Here is a 21871-nt window from a genome sequence, read left to right as displayed (position 1 = left end):
AATTGTAAGCTACATACCGTCATCAACAGTATTATGGATGAATTCTTGCAAATGGCAGTCCGCGATGATGATGGTCAACAGGCCTCTGACGCGTATGTGAGTGAAAAAATTAGTCTCCATATCTCCATCTCAGGTTGAGTCTAACTTTCCGAGAAAACATCATTAGTCGTATACGACTGTGCGGGTCCATCATGACATTCAATCATTCTTATATACTCAATACCACAAAGCATGCAAACTATTCTCCCACATCGTATCGTGCAGTACTGGAATTTACTTCTTCAATCCCATCTTCCTCCTCCTGGCCGCACCAGCTTTCCCGCCGACCAGCCTCTTCTTGTGGCCGCCTTCATCGCCAGATTCTAACTCGGTCGTAGCTGGAGAATCTTTAGGTGTTGCATTGGCACTGGCACTGGAAGTTTTGGATTTCTTATTTTGGTGTCGTCTCTGTGCTCTGTTGACTGGTGTAGGCGTATCAATAGTAGATCCATCATCCTCCTCTACTTCTTCTTCATCCAATATTAAGTCTGCTTGCTGAGTGGAATCGCTGGGTCGTAGGAAGGGAGGTACTGAATCCTGAACTGAGGGAGGAAGTTTGGCGAGACCTTTCGAGTACAGAGAGGAAAAGAGGGATAGGAACCATGTTTGGCTAAGAGATGGGGCATGAGCAAGGCCTGCGATAGGCTCGAGGGTACCGTCTCCGTGAGGCTATAATATCAATGTATGTGTGAGATCAGCGACGTCTGAGCAGAAGAAATAGCGGCGGTGGGAAAGGTACCATCGACTCACGATGAAGACATCATTGCCTACGACCACCAACTCCAAAGTACCACCTTGATCACTCCCTTCGACCATCGGTACCCTTACCTTCCTCCGTCTACCTTGGACGGGTACGGTGACCTTCTCGCCATTCTGCCCGGAGCTCACACCTAGCACCCCGGCAGAGCTTCTCGCAGCATTCTGGAAATAGTCAATCCTCCTTTGATGTTTCCTGTAGTTCAAGTTTAACACTAGATAGTGGAATGCTGATGTGAGGAGTACCAGGAAAAGGAGCGTGTGGGATAAAGTTGGTCGGTAACGGGAGTAGTAGTAGCCTGTTCCACGCCATTTGGGAACACCATTCTTGTAGAAGAACTAAAACAGAGTGTGTCAGCTTGATCGCGATCGCGTCACGCGGCAGACGACGATAGCATGAGTCATGGTATCGGGAAAGAATGATATTATCAATGCTCAACAGCATTGGGGGGTGATAATACCGGTGGCTCCCAAGTCCAGTTGAGTACTGAAAACTCACATTATACCTCTCCCTTCCCTCTGGCGATCTAAGTATCTGAGCAATCACACCCAGTCTCGCAAATCGTTCTTGTATATTCTTCACCCCGGGATTTTTATCGGGACTATTTAAGACCAATATGAAATGGTCCAATCAGTATATCGTACAAACCGCGTCACCCGAAGGTGGAAGTGGGTAATGAAAGGGGACATACTGAAGTTCTAGCGATTTCTTCCTGTATGCCTTGTTGATCTCAGCTGTCGAAGCTGATGAATCTACTCCAACATGTTTGTAGAAATCTATTCCTTTGCCTATACAAATACCGTCAAATAAGTGGACTATAACCTCAAGACTGTCAAGACACGAGTCATACTCACCCTCAGCAGCTTCGAGCGCACTGACCAGATCGAATATCTCATAATCCTCTTTTGTCCATCTACGCAATACAGATCGCAAGATCAGCCTTACTGTCCAGACCGAGACCAAGGGCAAGGTGATAGACCAGAACTTACGCGAAGACACAGGCGATACAGGCCAGTACGACCAGCAAGCAAGCTATAGGTCGCATGTTATGTGTCCTTGTGCAACTTGCGATATGGTTTTATCACCAGTACAGTTCCGACTGGCTGAGATATCAAGGTAAGGGAAGGTGTGGTGAAATGGATGATTGAATCAGTTGCAAAAAAAAGACGCGTACACCGTGCCCTGTCAGTAACGTGGCACAAGGATCCACCCATCAGAATTCAAGTGGCTAATCTAAAGCTCGGACTGACGGGACATGGGATGCATCTTCAATGGCTGATCCTATACATGATTGCAGCATTGAAAGTCTATGCAGGATTACTAGCATTGTATCTCCTCATTAGGGTGAGAAATCACGGATTGGCCCTTTGTTTGGGGAGAGAATCACAGCATGCGGCACTACTGCTCGACTGAGGGCTCCGATTGACCATCTCACTCGATTCTCTCTCGGAACCATAATCTTCCTCCACCTCCTCCCGGTGATCCCACATTGAAGATTGATCGATATCGATATCGACACTACCTTCACCAATGAGAACTGGGCTAGGTTCAAAATTCCATCTATTGCCGGACCGACGTCGCATGGATCTGTAAATCCATTTCTCGTTGATATCAGATTCTGATCGGCATGATGATACGGACGATTGTGATATACTTGAATTCGATCTTATTAATCCAGGACGAACAACTGAACATACAATACAGTATAGCGTCAAGGTATATCGGTCAGTATTCAATCGATTGCCCATTGCGGTACTCTCATGTGATAGAACTTACCTCGAGGGGAACAATCCGTCTGATTAGAAGATTAGAATCCCCAACGTCCGTGATTCTCAGTTGACAGTGCACTTTCATATTCGTCCCTTACGGACTTGAGGTTGTTCAATGTATCTAGTGTCTTCTTATCACCCTCATTTCTGGTTTTCGGTCGATGATGGAAATACGAGTTATTACTTCCTGTCCGTCCGGCTAAACAGAATGATGAACAATCAATTATGTGTTTTGGGAAAGTCCCCGGTAGTGACATAGTGTGTATACTCACTTCCAGCAGTAGATTGACCCCCGGAAGTCCAAGATTTACTTGGACCTAGATTCGAGCTGACTGAAATACCGATGCGCACAAATCCATCAGCTCAAGTCAGATGACGAATTGAATTACTGCCACTCACATGAAGAAGATCGAGCGAACGAAGAGAATCTGCTACTAAATGTGGATGACATCTGAACTTCTGTTCGTCAGATCACTCTGTGACTGAATTCTGTATTGCTTCTACTTCTTGTCAGTGAATGAGTTTGTTTCTTCTCTTTTCGGAATTAATGCACAAATCGAGATAATCTACAGCACAGTACACCCCGCACGATTATCTTTCTTCCGATAAGTCACTATACCATACAGACACGATGATCGGAAAACCATTCTTGACTCAACACAGTCATTCAGAGTTCGATTATTAGGATCCAAAGCACCAAGCTCAATCACATATTAAACACAGACGTACACAAACACTCCTTTGACAAATCCCTTCAAGCCGTTAACCTCTATTGTACTGTCGGGCCCTAACCTGAATTTAAAGCACGTTTACATCCCGTTTCAAACTCATCTATGTCTCAAATAGCGGCTCATACGTGACTCATCCCATCACAGAACGTGTCAATGACCACTGCCAGCAGGGGCATGAAAGCCCGATAAACGATAGCAAGAGACTCCTTTCGGATGAGGCAATGATTGTTTCAGGTTCTCCGAATACAATGCATGACACGGTCACTTTCCGGCTCTTGTCAACGGAAAGAAACAGTGCAAATATATATAAGATCATTGGTACATGCGATATACATGTGCGTGACAATTCAAAAAGCCCTCTACTGACCAACTAATATACCCAGACCTTTCCAACCTCCTACAACGGGTCTTACCAAAGCCAAGCTCTTATCCAGACCTTCTTCCAACCCTGCTCCTCCAGATTCTACAACCTCTTTCAATATATCTTCTCTACCTTCCCAAGCGAATTCTATCGACTGGTTCAATTTCTCCCTGAACGCCATAAGGGCAGTTTGCAGTGATTTAGAGAGCTCGAAATGATCTGGGGTGGCTAGACGCAGGTGTCGGAGAAGGGAGGTAGCTTCGTCTATTATAGATTATACAGTATATTAGCCTTGTGCTTTCACTCTGTCAGACATTAGACGTATAGATGAAGTCCGAGTAGAAGGGCGAAGTCAGACTCACTGCTCTTATCATCAACCCTAACCACCAGTCTACCAATACTAGCTACCAGATACTCGTACTCATCTACTGTACCTTTACGACCAGTAGCCCTCTTTCTGCTTTTCTTGGATTTCGCAGTTTGTCTATTTTACGAAGAATGACCATTCATCAGCTTGATTGGTCCCTACAGTAGGAATGTTCCACTCACCCAGTCATCTTGGTAGTCTGTGAGAAAACAGTCGTAGGAGCCACAGTGTATCTTGTGAATCCAGTGACAGCTGTAGTAGCATTGGTAGCTACGTCTACACCTTCGATAGCAGGTTCAGTATCGACAATAAAGAATGATTCTATATTTCAGCCAACACAATTGAATAAGATCAGTATATGTCTGTTTACTATCTATTGGTTGACAGAAGAACTGACCAGGATCATTCTCTCTTATCTTCCTCAAGTCTTTCAACCTATTGACTTCCTTATCCAATTGACCCTCCATCTCTTCAAACGTTTCCATCAGAGCTTCGTGCGCTTCTTCAAGTCCGGGGTGAATCATCGATTCGATCAAATCCGATCGGTCGTGAAGGAAAGTCTGCAAATATAGGTGAGTATACCGTTGTGTGCTATGTACGATATGTGAGAGGAGCGACTGCACTTACCAATCTATAAGCTTCACTAAACTCTGTTCCTCTACACAAAACATCCACAGCACTATCAACATCCGAAGCATGTTCGATGAACACCTGCGAAGCTTCCAGATGCCTTCCCCGAGATGACAGATGATCTACCGAACATGTCAGCTAGATTCCTCATGATAGTGACTATGTTAATTCACCAGTAACTCTTTCGCATATCTGAATTGTATCATCTTTCGATACTCCCAATTTCTTAGCCAAAGTGAACAGCTCCCTCCAAGCATGGGCTTTCTCATAAGCCTTCATGGCTTTGTCCTCTTTCTTGGCAAGGATGTATGCTAGGAATGGTTCTCGATTAGTTTGCGCTTCCATCACTCAGACCACGAGAGGGGGAAGATAGCTTACATATAGCAGCATCGGTAAATTCTCTTCTATCGTATAGATAGTCACCATACAGATTGTGTATCACCTACACACACGATATCGAATCAGTTTCATACAAACTTGTCACGAGTTCGGTTCAGAACTCACTTGGAGATGTTCAGGTTCATCGGCATACAACACAAATGCTTCATCATATAGCTCGTATCGCGATAGATAAGAAGAAGCTTCTTCGAATCGTTCCGGACCTGTTACAAACAAGTAAGTACTGAATACATTATATGCTATTGGATAGAAGGGAACTCACCGCACTGTTTGAGATTTCTCAATGCACTTTCTCTCCTTGCCAGATGATCATCTATCATGAATCTTTGATCCCATTTGTCCAATGCACGTAATTCACGTAAGAAAGGTAAATATTCCTTAGGATCCTATAAAGTATATGTGACATATCAGCTAAATAGCTCTGGGCCTTAAGGAGAGTATAAGTTGAGTTGGACTTACTTTCTGAGAATATTGAGCGATCATTAAGACTAATTGGAAATTGTACATCCCCAAAGCAACGTCGTACAGCCTGTTCACATCAGAAAGGAAGATGATGTACTTGATAGCGTCTTCGACGATATCAGGGTGGTCGGCTACAAAGATAAACAAACAAACAGTAATCAGCTTTGACTCTCTCTGTGTGCCATATGGATGAGTAGCTGACTCACCCTGCAGCGTCAAAAGCACTTTCAATCCCGATTCGTAATCTGCAGGTTGCTTGCACACGTGTGTGGTCAAGATAGTTTCGACATATTGTTCTACTCCCCTTTGCTCGAGGATCGATCGAAGGGAATCGCATAACGAGTTGACTTTGTCGATGGGTTTAGATGATCTATCATACCTCCGTCAGCTACGTTTTGCCGACTGTTGTGTCATGATGGGGCACCTCACGAGGAAGAAGGATCTTTACTATGATCGCCATACAATACTCTTGCAGAATCAGCGGAACTACCCAGTATACGATGTAAGCAAAACGCGATCCAGGCAGAAGACATAAATAGCGAATATGAAGACTGACTTGAGTGAAGATACGAATAAATTCAAATAATCAACTTCGGGTACTTGTTCAACGAAATCTTTCAGATTCTTCATGAATTGAGCGGGGTCAAGATCATATAGTACGTTTAGGTCTAATCGGTGTTTACGACATTGCAAGAAAGCATTTCGATAGTTACCCCTAAAGCACCATCATCATCATTCCAATCAGTCGTCAGCGAAAATTGCCCGTAAAATGTAAAGCGAAGTAGCAGTTGATACTCACGACAAAACGTCCTGTTTGACCACAGCCAAAACCAAAGCTCTAGGATAAACAGTTTCCAAGTTACCCCTAGGCATCTGCAATACCAGACTCATCGAACTTTCACATGCAGTAACAATCAATGACCCTCTTTCCACCCTTCTTTCATCCCACACCATCTCATGTGGTAATAGGTCATCGCCATGTGCTAAGCGTCTCAACGTAGGTAACGGGGCGTAATGGGATGTTTGAGAAGTAGTAGTGTAAATGAGGAAATCGGGTGTAAGGGTGTAAGAATTCACGTTTGATGCGATTGGTGTGGAGATGGGTGAAGAAGGTGCTAGAGCAGCGAGATGTAATTTTGAGTTTGGCGAAAGGGCGAAGATGAGATCGGATGATGACGAGTAGGATAAAGCGGTTGGATGAGGTCCGAGAGTGATATCTATGGGATGATCGCTGGCCACTACACATACTATATCAACATGAGAGCAGGAAAGAACTTGTATACTAGAATTCGACTTACCACTGGTCAATTGACCTTCAGTAGTTAATACGAGCAATTCTCCTTCTCCAGTCCAAAGTAATCTTTCGATGTCTTCTTCCAGATTCTCAACTTCAGTCTCTTCCTTTTCATCCACCACATTCACTTGACAGCCTATCGAACCCTCTTTCTCAGCCCAAGAGAGTACAGCGACTTTGCCATTAGGTCCAAAAGCGAGTTGCTTGACCAATCTCTTTCCTTCTGTCTGCAGGTTTGTAGAGTATCGTAATCTGGGTTCAGCGACTTTTCCTCCACCTCTTAGTCTACTTCCGGATTTAAGGTCGGGTAATCTAGTATTGAGATCCCAGACTTGTACTAAATCATCGGAGAACAGAACAGCCAAAGAATCGGTCGTATCTGATAGACTAACATGGACCGGTACGGACGGTAGGTCAAGGTGATATGAGGACATCGGGGGAGGAGTATTTTGAGTTCTGAAAGGTGTTATAAGTAGTCTCTCTACATGGCCTAGGTTAGCGTATACTCCGTACAAATCACAAGAAAACACTTACGACCATCCACCACCGCAACGGATGCGGTATCATGCGGCATAGGCAATCTGGCAGTATATGTATCCCAAACGAACGTTCTGGCTTGAACAAAGTCTACAAAAATGTTGATGATTAGTGTATTTCGAGCAGGTAGAAGATCCGCTCGACTCACTCTCCCCATATAAGTAGATCGATAATGGGTCTTCCGAATGCCATTTGAACCCTTTGAATCTCGGTGATGTTGAATTGTGAGAGAAGAGCTCTTGTTTCAAATAGTAATGGTAATTCTTCATTGACCAAAGTTGGACTAATGACCAATAGTCACACTTGTCAGCTGGGCTGCATCCTCTTCTGATTGGTCGTACAGGAAAAGCTAAATTGAAACTCACCAACATCCTTATCACTCCTTTCAATCCATATTGCCAACACCTCAGAATCACTATTCCACTGCATGCCTTTTACTTTCCCATCTTTCCAAGTTTGTTTGTCCTCCCTCAATTCGAATCCACCGTGTCGCAACCCATTTCGTTCTAACATCGCTATATCCCATTTACCCTCTCGACCCTCGCCTCCACCCGGATACCCATATCTTATCAAAGTGGAAATGAGGTTTCCTGTAGGTCTCCAGCTCAGATTACCTTCTAGACCAGGTAAACTTTCAGAAGTCGCTGATAATTTGGGTACGAATCCTGTATTTGGATCTCGAGAATATATCCTAATTTGTCGTCGGGCTGACTCTCCATCTGAATATGGATCTAACGATGATATAGCGAAATAAGAAGCATCACCTCGGAAAGTTATATATGGTAGACCGGAATCGGTAGGATGTGAGAGTGATTGAGAGCTGTTGATGGGTTGTTTGGCAGCTGCTTTTCCAAGCGATCCGTGAAATTGAGTTTGCTTAGATCCCCAACCGACGTTGATAAATTTGTCTACAAAGGTCGTGCATATTAGCTGAACTGTTATGACAGGAGAGGACGCGAAGAGAGGAGGAGTAGGATGAATTTCCCGATAGTGAGGAAGACTTGTCAGATATCGATTAATCTCGTACTCACCTTCACCGAAATCATCTGATCGGAGTGGTTCCTCATGTATAACATCGAAATGTCTCGTCATACAGACCAAGTTATCTTCTCCAGTTACCAGTACGATCTGCTCATCGTCCGGTGCCCACGCAGCAGCTTTTATACCGCTATCCACTGATCCGACGACTTCGACCTGCCCCATTGACATTTTCCGTAAGCTGCATTCAACTATGGCGATATGACGATAGCTTACAGGAGCGACACCGCCATCTTCACCTTCTAACGCTAATGTAGCTATATCACCACCTGCCAGAAGTATCACCAATGATCTATCGTCCGGCAAGTAATGTAGGTCTAACGTTTCACCCTGATGAGAGGGCTTGGGGAAAGGTGCGAGAACTGGGGATGTGAATGATGCGATAACCTACGGCATCATTTGGTATCAGCTGATACAGTCACGACTGAGCAAGATGTTGGGCTGGTCTCACCTCGGGTTCTGGATTATCCGTTGAGATCTGTAGTATGTCAATCTCGATACCACCATCATCGCTTGATCTTTCTACAGTCACATAGACCGTTCCATCCTCGGGATTGATAGCTATATTCCCAGCTTTACTTGATGAGCCGAACTGTTCGAGGGATGAGATATGGACTCCTAAAGGTGTGAGGGATCTCATCGTGCTTGTCTGGTAACGTTTCCAAGCTTTGTTCGAAGATCTATCTTAGATGTCAAAGCCAATGCCTATCTCAAACGAGCAATGAGAATATCAAGAGCACCAAAATTCTGAACATTTTGACACCTGATGTTCCATGAGCGGCGATGACCGCCGTTCCACGTTATCGGTGTGTCATCATCGCTCACTAAAGTAAGTTGACCGAATGTTCTTCAATAAGCTTGACTGAACACACAGCTTCTGTTACTTAACATTGTAGTCTCAGTCACCATCAAGGAGAACACACAAGATGTCCGATCCAACTATAAAAGGTCTTCCACCTCCTCCCGTCAAGTACGACGGATCGAATTTCCGAATCGCCATCGTTCACGCTAGATGGAACGATGCGATCATCAAGGCTCTCTTGGAAGGGACGATTAACAAGTTGAAAGAGCAAGGCGTGAAAGAGGAGAATATCGTGGTGAAGAGTGTCCCAGGTAGTTACGAATTGCCTTTTGCTACCAAGCAGTGAGTGATTTCTCCTCTGATCAAGCTATTTTAACGTTATGACCACATCCATCGAGCACTGTCATTATACATCACTCTAAACGGAGGAATCATCGTGAATGCTGATTTGTTATACTTTTATCACTAGACTCATCGAAGCAGGCAAAGTCCAATCTGCGAATGCCGCTCCTTCAATGATCGCATCCTCAACCACCAACCTCCTCTCTCTCATCGATAACAACACTTCATCTCAACCAACCGAACCAAAACAATCATCAACCTCAACTGGTCCATTGACCACTCCATTCGACGCTGTCATTTCGATCGGATGCTTGATCAAAGGTTCGACGATGCACTTCGAGTATATCTGCGATGCTGTCACCCACGGATTGATGCGAATCCAATTGGATACCGGTACACCAGTCGTTTTCGGTGTGTTGACCGCTTTAACTGATGATCAAGCACTTGAGAGAGCTGGGATCGGAAGAGGGGAGAAAGGTAAAGGACATAGTAAGTCATGCGTTTTTGACACCCTCAACAAATCAAGAAGCTTTGATCATCCATATCGTCGAAACGAAAGAAATTCAAACACCTCTCCTCTTTCTTTCGAGAAGCCACCTCATTCTTTCTTGGCTAGTCTAGATGCTGACCTATGCTACTTATACTCCTCACAGACCATGGTGAAGATTGGGGTCTAGCAGCTGTCGAGCTTGCCGCTCAGAACAAAGATTGGACCAAAGGTGTACTTTGATTGAAGTAGTAGAGTGATTAAGTAGTAAAACAACCACAAAACATGAATAGAAACCATATATATATGCATTCGAACTTACATAAGATACTATAGGATACTTTGATAGCGACAGTTTGCCTTCTATTTCCATACGTGATAGAAACAAGTACTTCAGCAACTTGCTATTTGGTCTGTGTCATACATTGACCGCATAGCGATCCATCTGCAATTGCCAGATTGAGAAGAGCTATGGAAATACTATAGATTACTCTTTATGCCATTGCAGCTCTTGAGATCGATGTTGTTCTGGGCCTTGTTGGTGGATGGATCGATTAATCCAAATGAAACCGGGATAGGGTTAGGCGGATTGTTATGCTTGTAATCGGCATTACAACTCACTCTAATCACCCTTCCAATCCCCATGACAGCTTTTTGTAATGAGCCGTTTCACCCTGAAGTCGACACCCCTAAAAAAGAAATGATACCCTGTGTGTCCGATGTTAACCCTTAATCGTTCCCCCACATGTCAACTCCTACCACCCACCACCATACACCACACAACCCACCAGCCTCTCTCATACACACACGACCGAGGAGCAGTGGAGTAACAGCAGCACAACCATACTTTTGCTCATGATCTTCAGTTCATATCTGTCACCAACACCATCGAACACAGCAATCATCTCGACACGTCACCAGATCAAACGCCAAAAGTGAAAAGTAGTGGGATTTAGTAAGGGGTTAACTTGGGTAGTAGTGGTTGTTATTCAGCTTCAGCTCGGACGCGCCAAAACCATACTAAGTTACTGCTACCATCGACCACTCAACTTGGGACTGACAACAACACCTTCACTACCTGCATACCTGTACACCTCGAGCATAACTCAATTTAACACTGGTCTATACATATCCATCCATCCGCCTATACACTCGGATCAGCATCAACGAAAAGTGAGGTATCAGTTGATCAATACAATCCACAATGTCATCTCCTTCGCAGAATAGAGGAATGGTACCGCCGCCCGGTACATGGTCATCTTCTTCTTCGACATCAAACAGTATCAGACACCTGGATGGTGAATCGGGGACACCTAGGAGATCGATAGATACTCAGCATTATCCTCCCGAAGCATCCTCATCATCTAGACGGACATCGATGACCTCGATCCACAATTCACCTACTTCCATATCATCTTCTTCAAGGCATCATATCGTTGGTAATAGATACAACAATAACGAACATGAAAACGGTTATGGGGACAGAAGATTACCTAGGATAACAACATCAAATACGGATAATGAAGATGAAGTTGGCCAAGGACATGGCCAAGGACCAAGATCAGCACCTATAACTGGGTCTTCCGGACCTTTAAGACCTTTTACCAATGGTGTTAATACCACCAATCTGAATGGACCATTAAGATCAAGTTCATCGCCCGATCCATGGACGACTACCCATTCGTATTCACAGAGGAGTTCACCATCAAATTCACCAATAGATCATCGTCCTAATTTCGCCGGTTCAGGTTCATCACCTAGCAATCGTGTAGGATCACCTCAACCTCCGAGTTTAGGTCCCCCCTTTCCACATGGATCGAATCATAGGAATGTCAGTGCGAATGTGAATTCGAGTAATAGACCAGAACCATCACGTATAGCTTCGGATAGAGAGCGAGATAGGTCAAGAGATCGTGACAGAGAAAGGACGATTACACCTCAACAATCATCGCATTCCTTATCTACCGATAGTCATAGTCATCATACTGGACCCTCGTCATCCTCTACAGTAGATCAAGCTCAACCCTCGCTGGTATGGCCTCAACCGAGGACGAGGAGGGAAGGGGGTGGGAATACGTTTTGTGGTCAGTGCGGTCAGACAGTGCACGGTCAATTCGTAAGAGCGATGGGCAAAGTGTATCATCTGAATTGTTTCAGGTGTAAGGTAAGTTCTGACTTTCATCTCTTACGGGATAGTATACAAAAGTGGGTCTCTCATGCTGACGCCTTGTTTTCAACCCAAACAGGACTGTAATAAAGTTGTAGCACAGAAGTTCTTCCCTGTAGAAGATGGAGATGGCATGTACCCATTATGTGAAAGGGATTATTTCGCTAGGTTGGATCTGATTTGTGCCAAATGTGATCAAGCCCTTAGAGCGAGTTATATTACTGCTTGTGGTGAGTAGAATCTCCACCATATATACAGTGGGATTGGGCATAACTGATGTTTGGGTTTGCTATGCAAAGGCAACAAATATCATGTGGAGCATTTCACTTGTTCAGAGTGTGATGTGCTGTTCGGACCCAATGACTCGTATTATGAGCATGGGGGGAAAGTTTGTAAGTGCTGGATGTAGACCCAATCCTGTGCAATCCTACACAAGAGGCTCACCTGAACTATCTGTTGTTCTTTCCGCCAATCAGACTGTCATTATCACTATTCAACACAATTCGCTGTAAAATGTGTAGGCTGTGAGACAGCCATCCTGAAGCAGTTCGTCGAGATGAATAGGAATGGTAGGGATGAATGTTGGCATCCTGAATGTTACATGATTTCGAAGGTATGTGTACATCCCATATCACCTCCCTCCAGCTCCAGAATGATCTGACCGTTATGACTCTTATTTAGTTCTGGAACGTGCGGCTCGCATCCAAAACATTCAATACACCCGCCTCATCCGCTGTATCATCAACTATCTCCCTACTTGAAATGTCTTCTTCCACCGCTCCTGGCGCGCCTGTCAATTCACTGTCCATGCAGACCATCCAGCCTCTAACGCCAAGTCCAAATAGCGAAGCGGGAATGACACCGGGTGAACTGAAAGATAGACAGGAAGCTATGGAGATGAAAGTGCAGCAGATATGGCATGTCTTATCTGGATATGAAGAATCTTCGGCTGCCCTAATAGGAGATATGTTAAGAGCAGTGAATGAAAGGAGGTTGCTGGATATCATTTTATTGGCGGAACGGTTCATACTGCATGTGGAAACGCTCTTTGCAGTAATTGATGATCTAGAAGCTCAATTCGCGCAGTCGGGTGCAAAAGGTAAGTCGAAATTTTCTTTTGGAGAAAAGGGCTCAATCGCTCACTTCGTCTGCTCGCGATCAGGTATGGCGCACGCTCGAGAAGCGAAACAACTTTGTCGAAAGCTTGTCAACCTATTCTCTACGATGTCTCAGATCTCGCCATCAGGAGGGCAAGCACCAAACAACTCCGAACTATTCACCTTGATCACTCAACTTGCTCATTATCTCAAGATCTTGATACGGATAGCTCTAACGGGATCGATAAAATTGGAAAGGGATCATTTCAACACCACGGCCATGACCAACTGTTTAGCTAGGCTAAATCTTCTCGCAATGGATAATGGTGATCCAACGGTTAAGAAGAGAGGGGATTTCCCGGATCACACACCTACACCTAGACCTTCAATCAAAGCGGATGAAACGCAAGGAGGAACGGCTGCTTCGGCAGGTGATGAAGAACAGCTCAAGCGGAGTATAGAAGCTTTGACTAGACATCCTAATGGGTATATCAGTAGTACGAAGGATATCGCCTACGGGTATCGGAGTCTGGCGGTGAGTACCACCTTGGAGTCGTCACTCATTTTCCGACTGCGTATTACTAATGACCTTTGGGAATCTTTGTATAGCCCGAAGTCACCGGTGAAACTACATTACGTGGACCGCAATCTGAAGATTTCATCCCGCCAGAAGGGTGTGCCAACTGCAAGACAGCGATTGAGGAGGATTGTGTACGTTCGGGGATGTTCAACAGATGGCATTCAGCTTGTGTCATCTGTTTGGTTTGCGGCGAGACTTCTTTACAACCTCTACCTAAGGAAGATACCACTACAGATGAAGGATCATCACATTCGCATACCGACGTAGCTCCTTCCAACACCAACAATAATCATAAACCTACTTCGCAACAGAAGCGGTTACCCGCCCGAGCGGATTTCTTTTATTTCGAAGCTATAACCAGAATTGAGGAAGTGCCCTCATCGATATATTGTGGATTCCACAAGACCAATAGCTGCGTACAAGGGTTCAACGCCGTATCTAGATTAGAGCAATATGCTTTCTTATTGCATATTGCGTTGAGAAGGTTATACGTGCATTTCAGGATACATCATGATTTACCAAGTGGTAAGTGTAGTACGAATCCCACTATCCTTCTTTTTCTTCCGCTTCCAACGAATCTTGTTCCAACCCGGCGGCGAACACATTAGTCCTATCTCGCCTATCTTTTGTACCTCTACTTCTTTCTTTCATCACTACATATACCTCTCCTTTCGCTTCTGATGATTACTTGACGTTCAAACCCTGATGATATATCATGACATTGTCGCTAATATTGCCTATTCGACGGCGACGTGCAGTACGAGACCACGGTATATCGGATCGATCAGAACACGAAGTGAAACGAATGAAGTCCGTCACACTAGATAGGAAATTATCATCTACCGCTAGATTACCTCAACGGTCGATGGTCGTAGAGTCACCAGCTGGAAGAATGGCGGATGCGAATGGTCAAGTGGTATCAGCTCGAGCCGAGACTTCTCAACAACAATCCCTTACCGCTTCTACGTCTAATCTGACGATCACCGGGTCCAATTCCAACATTGGTGGACCGGAGATAGTCGCGATAACAAGTGAAGGAGAGCCAATCGATCCTGATGATCCACCTTCGTCAGCTACTGTCGACGTCCTCCGACCTCCATTCGCAAGGAACAACACTTCGGTTATGATCATCAATGAAAATAATGACTTGGATCCTACTGGCTCCAATCTAGAGGCTGATAATTTGACTATGCCAAATATCGGACCTGAAGATGATGCGATTACATTAGGTGATATACCGATGTTGGCGAATGTCACTTCTAGAGCTTCATCCAATAATATCAATAACGAAAGGCATCTACCGCTTTTATCGACTTTGAACCCACTCCAATCCGTCATATTGAAACATTTCGCTTTGCTGCAATTGAGTAAATCGGGTTTGGGCCATCTGATAGATCTGGATGATATATTAGAATTGTTGGAGGTGAGGAAGAATCAGTGGTGGAATAAGATTTTCAAAGGTACAGCAAAAGAGAAACAGAAGAAAAAAGGTTAGCATATAATCCCTTCCAGACAATAGATTTTGATGAAGTGAGCTAACAGTCAAGTTGATATATCGTTATGTCAATACGATAGGTATTTTCGGTGTCCCGATTGAGATTCTCGTGGAACGGACTGGATCAGATTCGTCCCTTGGTGCTTCGAACGCTCAGTTGAGAGTGCCTGAATTTATCGAAGATATAGTATCTACCATGAGACAAATGGGTGAGTCATGTTACACACACGTCGTCCCTGATCATGAGCCCTTGCACTTGCCTGCAAGGATCATGGTGTATTAGGCAATCAGCTGATACCGATGTTCCTCATAGATATGGCCGTCGAAGGTATTTTCCGTAAAAACGGTAACATCCGAAAACTTCAGCAACTTTGTGATGCTCTGGACAAAGATTCGACTCAGGTCAATTTATCCGACGAAAATGCTATTCAATTAGCTGCGTTGTTGAAGAGGTTCTTGAGGGAGATGCCAGATCCTCTCCTGACTTTCAGATTGCACAAGTTGTTCTGTGCTGCTGCTTGTGAGTCATAAACATAGTCCCATACTACTCAAGTGATTTACGATACTGATAACCTGTTCTTCATCTAGCGCTTCAAAACCGCGATGATCGTAAACGAGTTCTTCACCTTCTTGTCTGTCTACTCCCACGGTACAACAGAGATACGATGGAAGTCCTGTTCGTTTTCTTACGATGGGTAGCTTCCTTCTCTTACAAAGACGAGGAGACGGGTTCTCGAATGGATCTAGGGAACTTGGCAACAGTCATCTGTCCTTCAATCTTATATGCCAAAGGAGCTAATGCGGCTAAAGATGAAAGTTTCATTGGAATCCAGGCTGTTCAACAACTATTGGAGAATCAAGATGAATTTTATCATGTTCCAGCAGAATTGGTATTCGTCATACAAGAGAATATATATTCGATATTTGCGAAAGAATTGGATTTACCACCTAAAGAGATTCATCGACATTGTTCGAAATACATGCAAGCTAGAGGACAAGCTTTATCTTCGGGCCTTCAACCTCCTCAACCTCAATATACACCTATATCAAGTAATCCTAAATATAGTCCTGTCGGTGGCAACACTCTACTACCTAGTTCGAATTCCCAAAACACGATACAACAAAGTCAACAAGGGCAACAGCAGCACCAGGGGCTTAGAGAGAGACCATCTGATCCTAGATTATCTACTCGAGGGGAAATGATACCTTCCAATTCTGATCCTTCTCAGATGAACAGTACGTACCGACCTGGAAGTAGACCGACATCATGGATTCAAAATACAAGAGGAAATTCTCAATCTTCTTTATCTTCACCATCCAATCAACAACCCAACCCTACCGGAGGGAACTGGGAAAGGGATAGAAGACCCCCTCAAGCTCCTTTCCAACAGAATGGATCTAGACAATCTTCCTCCCGTGGCAGTGCACCGTCCAGTCCGGGACCTGGAGAAGAGGGTAGGAGAAGTATGAATATGGATAGAGAGAGGAGTTGGACACCGACTAATGGGTTGGAATATCAACAGCAACAACAGGGACAACATCCTTTTGCTCAACAGCATCGATAGTTCTGTTAAATTGTATCCAGGTGGATTAGCTGGGCAGGTGGGAGATGGATGGACATTATACGGTTGCTTTCTCTTGTTCTAGAAAAGGGTGATATTTCGATCGATCGTTCAGTTCATTCACCTTGTAGTTGTTTTGTCCATCATTCCGAAGATAGATGGACGGATGTATATAACAAAGTTTTCTTCTTCCCTTCCTTCTTCTACATTTTCTTCATCTTCAACGGACATTACTATTTGATATACCACATCATCGTTATATATATCCAAAGATTTCCTTCAAACGTCCATGATTTCTTTCTTTTTGATTCTGATGGTGTTGCTCTTCCTTTTCTTGTTGAGATCAAGGGATATAAATATCAAATGCATTATTTCATGTATCATATCAAATCATATCATACACACCTAGCTATGACTGATAAAGAAGAAAAATAATAACAAATAAGTGGAATGTCGAAAAACTTCAAAGTGCCTACTCATAGGGATGATATTCGAGAACACACTCTGCAAAGTTTTTACAAATCAATATTCTCGAAAATAAAGATTTTGGATTTGATGTAGCCACCTAGTTTATCCCTTTTCCAACATGATGAATGAAAGTTGGTGGGAAGATAAAAGTGGCGTATACGTGTGTGGAGAGTAGGATGAGAGTAAGAAAGAAGGAATAGAGAAAAAATATAAAAGATGATTCTGATGATGATGGAAAGATAGTATAATATACGTTGAGGCTGAGTTAAGTGTCGTGATTAGAAAAGGATTAGGAAGAGTGATATCGAGTAAACCTTTTAGGTCTTTGGTGCTATTTGTATTCGAACAAGGATGATCATGATTTAGATTAGTAGCTTCGACTCGAGATCAGTCCAGTAAAAGCTTTCAGTATAGCTTATACCGTACTGGGTATAATACCTCGTATGTATACTATTTATGTACACTATTCATACCCAGATGAGACAACCATCTTATGCAAATTACCTTGACTCCATGTCCATCTATGACTTGTTGAATCCGTATACTCGTACTTAGAATATGAGCATTTCAATTGATCCCCATACAACAGATCGATCATCAACCCTCTTGAAAAAGAAGGATCGATCAGTCCTGCGGGGCGCTCTTCTCTCCCCGAAAGGAAAGTATTTCCTTCTGACCACCTGATTTAGCGAATCTGTTGTGAAGTATGGTAATAAGAATAGGTTCGTCTAAATTGTGATGGTGTACCATAAGGAAAGAAGAGAAAGAAGAATAACAAAATGGGAAACAACTGAAATTTCCATGTACCAGGCGATAGGGATACTCCGTGTCTATGCGGTTGGGATAAAATGATTAAAATGATGAATGGAAAATATTCGATAGATACGCTTGGTTTGGTTTGGGATGGTAACGCGTGGAATGGACGAGGACGAGACCAAAGGACGCGCTTGGACCCACCACCACCACACAGCGCATAGCATAGCATCATCAGATAAAAGAGGTATGTGTGAACATCTACTCGTTCTCATCAGTCCATCACTCACGAACATAGACATACATATATATATACCCTCCACGACTCACTGAACGACTAACGAATACCAACTAGATCGCAACCACAATGGTGAGTGAGCTGTTCTCGACCCCACTTAGCTCCTTTTCACACTGTCTAGCTTGACTGCTATCTGTTCACTTGGTCATTCGGTAATGAGTGGCAATGCTGATCCTTCCTTCTCACGTTGGCAGGACAAAATCAAGGAGGTGAGCCTCATGGTTTCAATTGAATGGAGATCTGTAGCTGATAACCACTTGAAACCAGCGATTCACCATCCTCGGTCAAAAGATCGAAGCTGCCGAGTCTAGAGCCGAGGAAGCTGAGGCTGAGAACAAGAAGGTGGGTGTGGCCTTGGATAGATAAGGACGAATGCTGACTGTCGTTACCTTTTCCTTTTTCTCACGGATTCTTATTATACCTCGACATCAAATACTCTACCATCACTGTACCAATTATTGAACTCAATCGTATATCCTTCCTTCCTATATTTGTTAATTCCTCTCTCCATACGACTTATGCACTCTTCTTTCCTGCAACCCTCCCTTGCCCCACCACACAGCTCAACCAAACCCTTCTCGAGCGTGACCAAGAGATCGCCTCTTTACAACACAAGTTATCCCTCGCCGAATCCGAATTGGAGAAATCGGAAAACCAAATCAAAGAGTTGAAATCCGCTTCAGAGGAAGGTGAGACTCACAAGACCACGGGGGAGAACTTGGCTAGAAAAGTGCAATTGTTGGAAGAAGAGTTGGATAAGGCTGAAAAGGATTTGAAGGATACTACTGAGAAGTGAGTGGGAAAATCTGTTCTGAGTCTGAATTGGATTCGTTCTGTTCTTTGTTGGAGAAGGATTCTCTTTTCTTCTCTTCGATGTGTTTAATTTGACATAGGTGCTTCGTTTGTGGAATCCTTTAAAAACTCGTCGCATTTGTTATCTTACCCCTCTTTTCCAAGTTCACGGGGAGATCGGGATTGCTCGTCTATGGCAATCCTGATGATTTACCTCACATTCATGTCGATGGGAATCTTCTCTCGTATCACTTATGCCCTCGATCTTTCACTTTGTGTCTACGTGCTTACTAAATTACCCACCGCAGACTCAGACAAGTCGACGTCAAAGCCGAGCACTTCGAGAGACAAGTAGCACGAGCCGAGCAAGAGAGAGACGAATGGGAGAGAAAGCACGGGGTGGGTACTTGTTTCTCCTTTATTTCATTATCGTCATACATAGTCCGTATGCTGCTTGTCTGTGGCATCTTGCTCGCTTTACGACTTATATCCTATTACTTATCTTGCTAATTTCTCAACATTTCGGCCAAACAGGAAGCAGTCGAGAAGTACCAACAATCCAAGAGAGAACTCGACGAAGTTGTCGCTCAAATGGAATCTTTGGTGAGTTATTCTCCCTGTGTGAATTCATGTCATAGCTGATCCTGTTTGCTGTACAGTAAATTCCATGCATATACTCCTACTTCGTTTGTTCACTCGTTACCAACATCACTATATAACATTTATTCGTTACCCGTTCACTATACGATCAGATATGAGAGATGCACCACGTGTCTTATATGATGCGTATAATGAAAGGTATACTTACTAACAACTCATCTGAGTGTCTGTTATAATCCTCACATCGTCAGTCATATATGATACTGGACTGTCATATCAATGGTTTTACTTTCTCGCCATAATGATCCGCGATCAATCCTGAGAGGATCAACTCGGCTATTCTGGATGAAGTCTGATCCTCTTATTTAGGCATAGGCGATACCTTTCACTCTTATTCTCGATCTTCACCCGACCCTCAATCTATCGAAAGGATTTCTATGTCGCAATAACAGTAGTTCCTGAATCATCCCTTCAAGGTTGTTTAGTTGTTCGATCGTTTTGCCACATTGAAAACCTTAACCAGACTCACATTGATCGTCAGAAGTCGAGGTCGATGATGACTCACGATGAAACGGGGCTAGTTTTATTTGTGAGAGGATCTGATGATCTGATGGTAAGACGGATCTAAGGGTGGAGTGGGGGAGAGAAGGGTTATCTCGGCGAAACGCATAATCAGATACTTCATCTTTCATAGAACTTAATCGACGACTCACAATCAAGTTGATCTTCGAGATACACCTATTCCTCGACTCTTCAGGGATGTCTTTGATAAAGCATAACAACCAAAGAGACCTAACATACTATCTAATTTATCTTGGAACAGTGTCAGTGCTAGTGCTAATGCTTACTGATCGAAAGGATTGATGAGCGACTTTATAGTCATGGAAAGGAGGGGGTGTCTCACTTCGGATCAGTGATGTTGGTTGTTCGGACTTGAGCGTTGATGAGCATGGGTGAGTAGGTGAGTGTTTGTGAATTATAATTTATTGAGTAGAATATTTTGGGGATATACTGTATCGAACATGCATGACAGGGTAGGTATAAATACTGACTTTCATGTGCGGTCTAAGATCTATAAAATACATTTAAGAGTAATCTTTTGATATCAAAAGATAACGATCCAATATCTCACATTAACTTAGGCAGAACCACATCGCTGTCAACCCCCGTCCTGTCACACAATACCACACAGCCTAAAGTCGATACCTACCACCCAATCAATAATCATCGAAATGGCTAGTATCAGCTCAAAAACACTCTCGCCAACATTCCAATATATCGACTTACTTCCACATCTACGACGTCATCCGTGGTTGACCCTAAACAAATCGCCTTCGAGCAGTACCTCGCACAGAGATGGAAAGGGGAGACAGAGAAGGAAGGTCTGGGAGAATGGAATAAGGAGTTACCTGTCTTTTGGGAAGGTGCTGGACCTGAGGGACTTGGAAGGGAGAGAGAGAGGGACCAAGATAGTCATTAAGAACAAGAACAGGTGAGTTGATGATGGCCCCTGACCGGTTCATGAGTGTTGATTCTCCTTCAGAAAGGAGACCATAAAAGGTTCGGTAGACGGTCGTTGAATTCATCGAGTGCGAGATAGATTGGATAGTTCACGGATGGCAGAGTAGATGAGAAGTCGAGGAGGTGAATATTGATATATGTATAGCTCATTTGACATTTCGCATGCATTCCGTATCATTACAAACATCGCTGCATGATGGATCTTTCAATATGACTAATTGAAACTTTAGATCTTACTATAATCATATATAATACGAACCTGTGGTTTCTTCTCATATGTATCTTGAAAATACAGTAGATAGCTCAAATGCTATTATATTTCTCCATCAAATGAGATTCCATCTCTTCCATGTAAGGTGATTTAATTTTGGGGTTATCCCTCGGATCGTTCTTGTTTTGATTCCAATTCCCCCAATTTATTCCCAAGTTCTTCCATTCTGACTTGAATCTCTCGATATTTTTGAGATAGTAGATGATGTTCTTCCCTTTCAACTTGTAATTTCATCTCCACATCCTCATGATC

General features: G+C 43.6%; 6 protein-coding genes across 6 annotated transcripts; 3 read left to right on the top strand and 3 right to left on the bottom strand.

Moving 5' to 3' along the window:
- Window positions 1-273: 273 nt before the first annotated feature.
- L199_002126 (uncharacterized protein) lies at window positions 274-1841 on the bottom strand (the record flags this gene model as incomplete). The annotated part of the gene is made up of 6 exons (XM_064887874.1): window positions 274-708; window positions 790-1134; window positions 1295-1397; window positions 1488-1584; window positions 1651-1709; window positions 1786-1841. 6 exons carry the CDS (start codon window positions 1839-1841, stop codon window positions 274-276), a joined length of 1095 nt encoding a protein of 364 aa, XP_064743946.1.
- A 307-nt stretch (window positions 1842-2148) lies between these two features.
- On the bottom strand, window positions 2149-3016 carry L199_002125 (uncharacterized protein; the record flags this gene model as incomplete). The annotated part of the gene is made up of 5 exons (XM_064887873.1): window positions 2149-2483; window positions 2573-2591; window positions 2664-2764; window positions 2838-2897; window positions 2965-3016. The coding sequence occupies 5 exons, from the start codon at window positions 3014-3016 to the stop codon at window positions 2149-2151; spliced, it is 567 nt and encodes a 188-aa protein (XP_064743945.1).
- Window positions 3017-3655: 639 nt separating this feature from the next.
- L199_002124 (uncharacterized protein) lies at window positions 3656-9024 on the bottom strand (the record flags this gene model as incomplete). The annotated part of the gene is made up of 21 exons (XM_064887872.1): window positions 3656-3921; window positions 4020-4141; window positions 4207-4345; window positions 4422-4584; window positions 4652-4776; window positions 4828-4965; window positions 5033-5096; window positions 5159-5256; window positions 5316-5439; window positions 5513-5646; window positions 5722-5885; window positions 5945-6001; window positions 6072-6230; window positions 6315-6753; window positions 6814-7290; window positions 7344-7436; window positions 7495-7629; window positions 7712-8254; window positions 8378-8540; window positions 8601-8771; window positions 8836-9024. The coding sequence occupies 21 exons, from the start codon at window positions 9022-9024 to the stop codon at window positions 3656-3658; spliced, it is 3963 nt and encodes a 1320-aa protein (XP_064743944.1).
- A 286-nt stretch (window positions 9025-9310) lies between these two features.
- On the top strand, window positions 9311-10258 carry L199_002123 (6,7-dimethyl-8-ribityllumazine synthase; the record flags this gene model as incomplete). Its single annotated transcript, XM_064887871.1, has 3 exons — window positions 9311-9528; window positions 9656-10017; window positions 10182-10258. 3 exons carry the CDS (start codon window positions 9311-9313, stop codon window positions 10256-10258), a joined length of 657 nt encoding a protein of 218 aa, XP_064743943.1.
- A 961-nt stretch (window positions 10259-11219) lies between these two features.
- L199_002122 (uncharacterized protein) lies at window positions 11220-16919 on the top strand (the record flags this gene model as incomplete). Its single annotated transcript, XM_064887870.1, has 12 exons — window positions 11220-12179; window positions 12262-12412; window positions 12482-12574; window positions 12659-12795; window positions 12864-12917; window positions 12996-13281; window positions 13345-13814; window positions 13889-14384; window positions 14618-15349; window positions 15435-15563; window positions 15668-15874; window positions 15943-16919. The coding sequence occupies 12 exons, from the start codon at window positions 11220-11222 to the stop codon at window positions 16917-16919; spliced, it is 4692 nt and encodes a 1563-aa protein (XP_064743942.1).
- Window positions 16920-18590: 1671 nt separating this feature from the next.
- Window positions 18591-19869, top strand: L199_002121 (uncharacterized protein; the record flags this gene model as incomplete). The annotated part of the gene is made up of 5 exons (XM_064887869.1): window positions 18591-18644; window positions 18703-18777; window positions 18998-19227; window positions 19536-19626; window positions 19762-19869. The coding sequence occupies 5 exons, from the start codon at window positions 18591-18593 to the stop codon at window positions 19867-19869; spliced, it is 558 nt and encodes a 185-aa protein (XP_064743941.1).
- Window positions 19870-21871: the final 2002 nt, after the last annotated feature.

Source organism: Kwoniella botswanensis, chromosome 1 (genome assembly GCF_036426115.1).
Source record: "Kwoniella botswanensis chromosome 1, complete sequence".
Lineage (NCBI taxonomy): Eukaryota > Fungi > Basidiomycota > Tremellomycetes > Tremellales > Cryptococcaceae > Kwoniella > Kwoniella botswanensis.
This window is presented reverse-complemented; position numbering and strand designations above follow the sequence as displayed.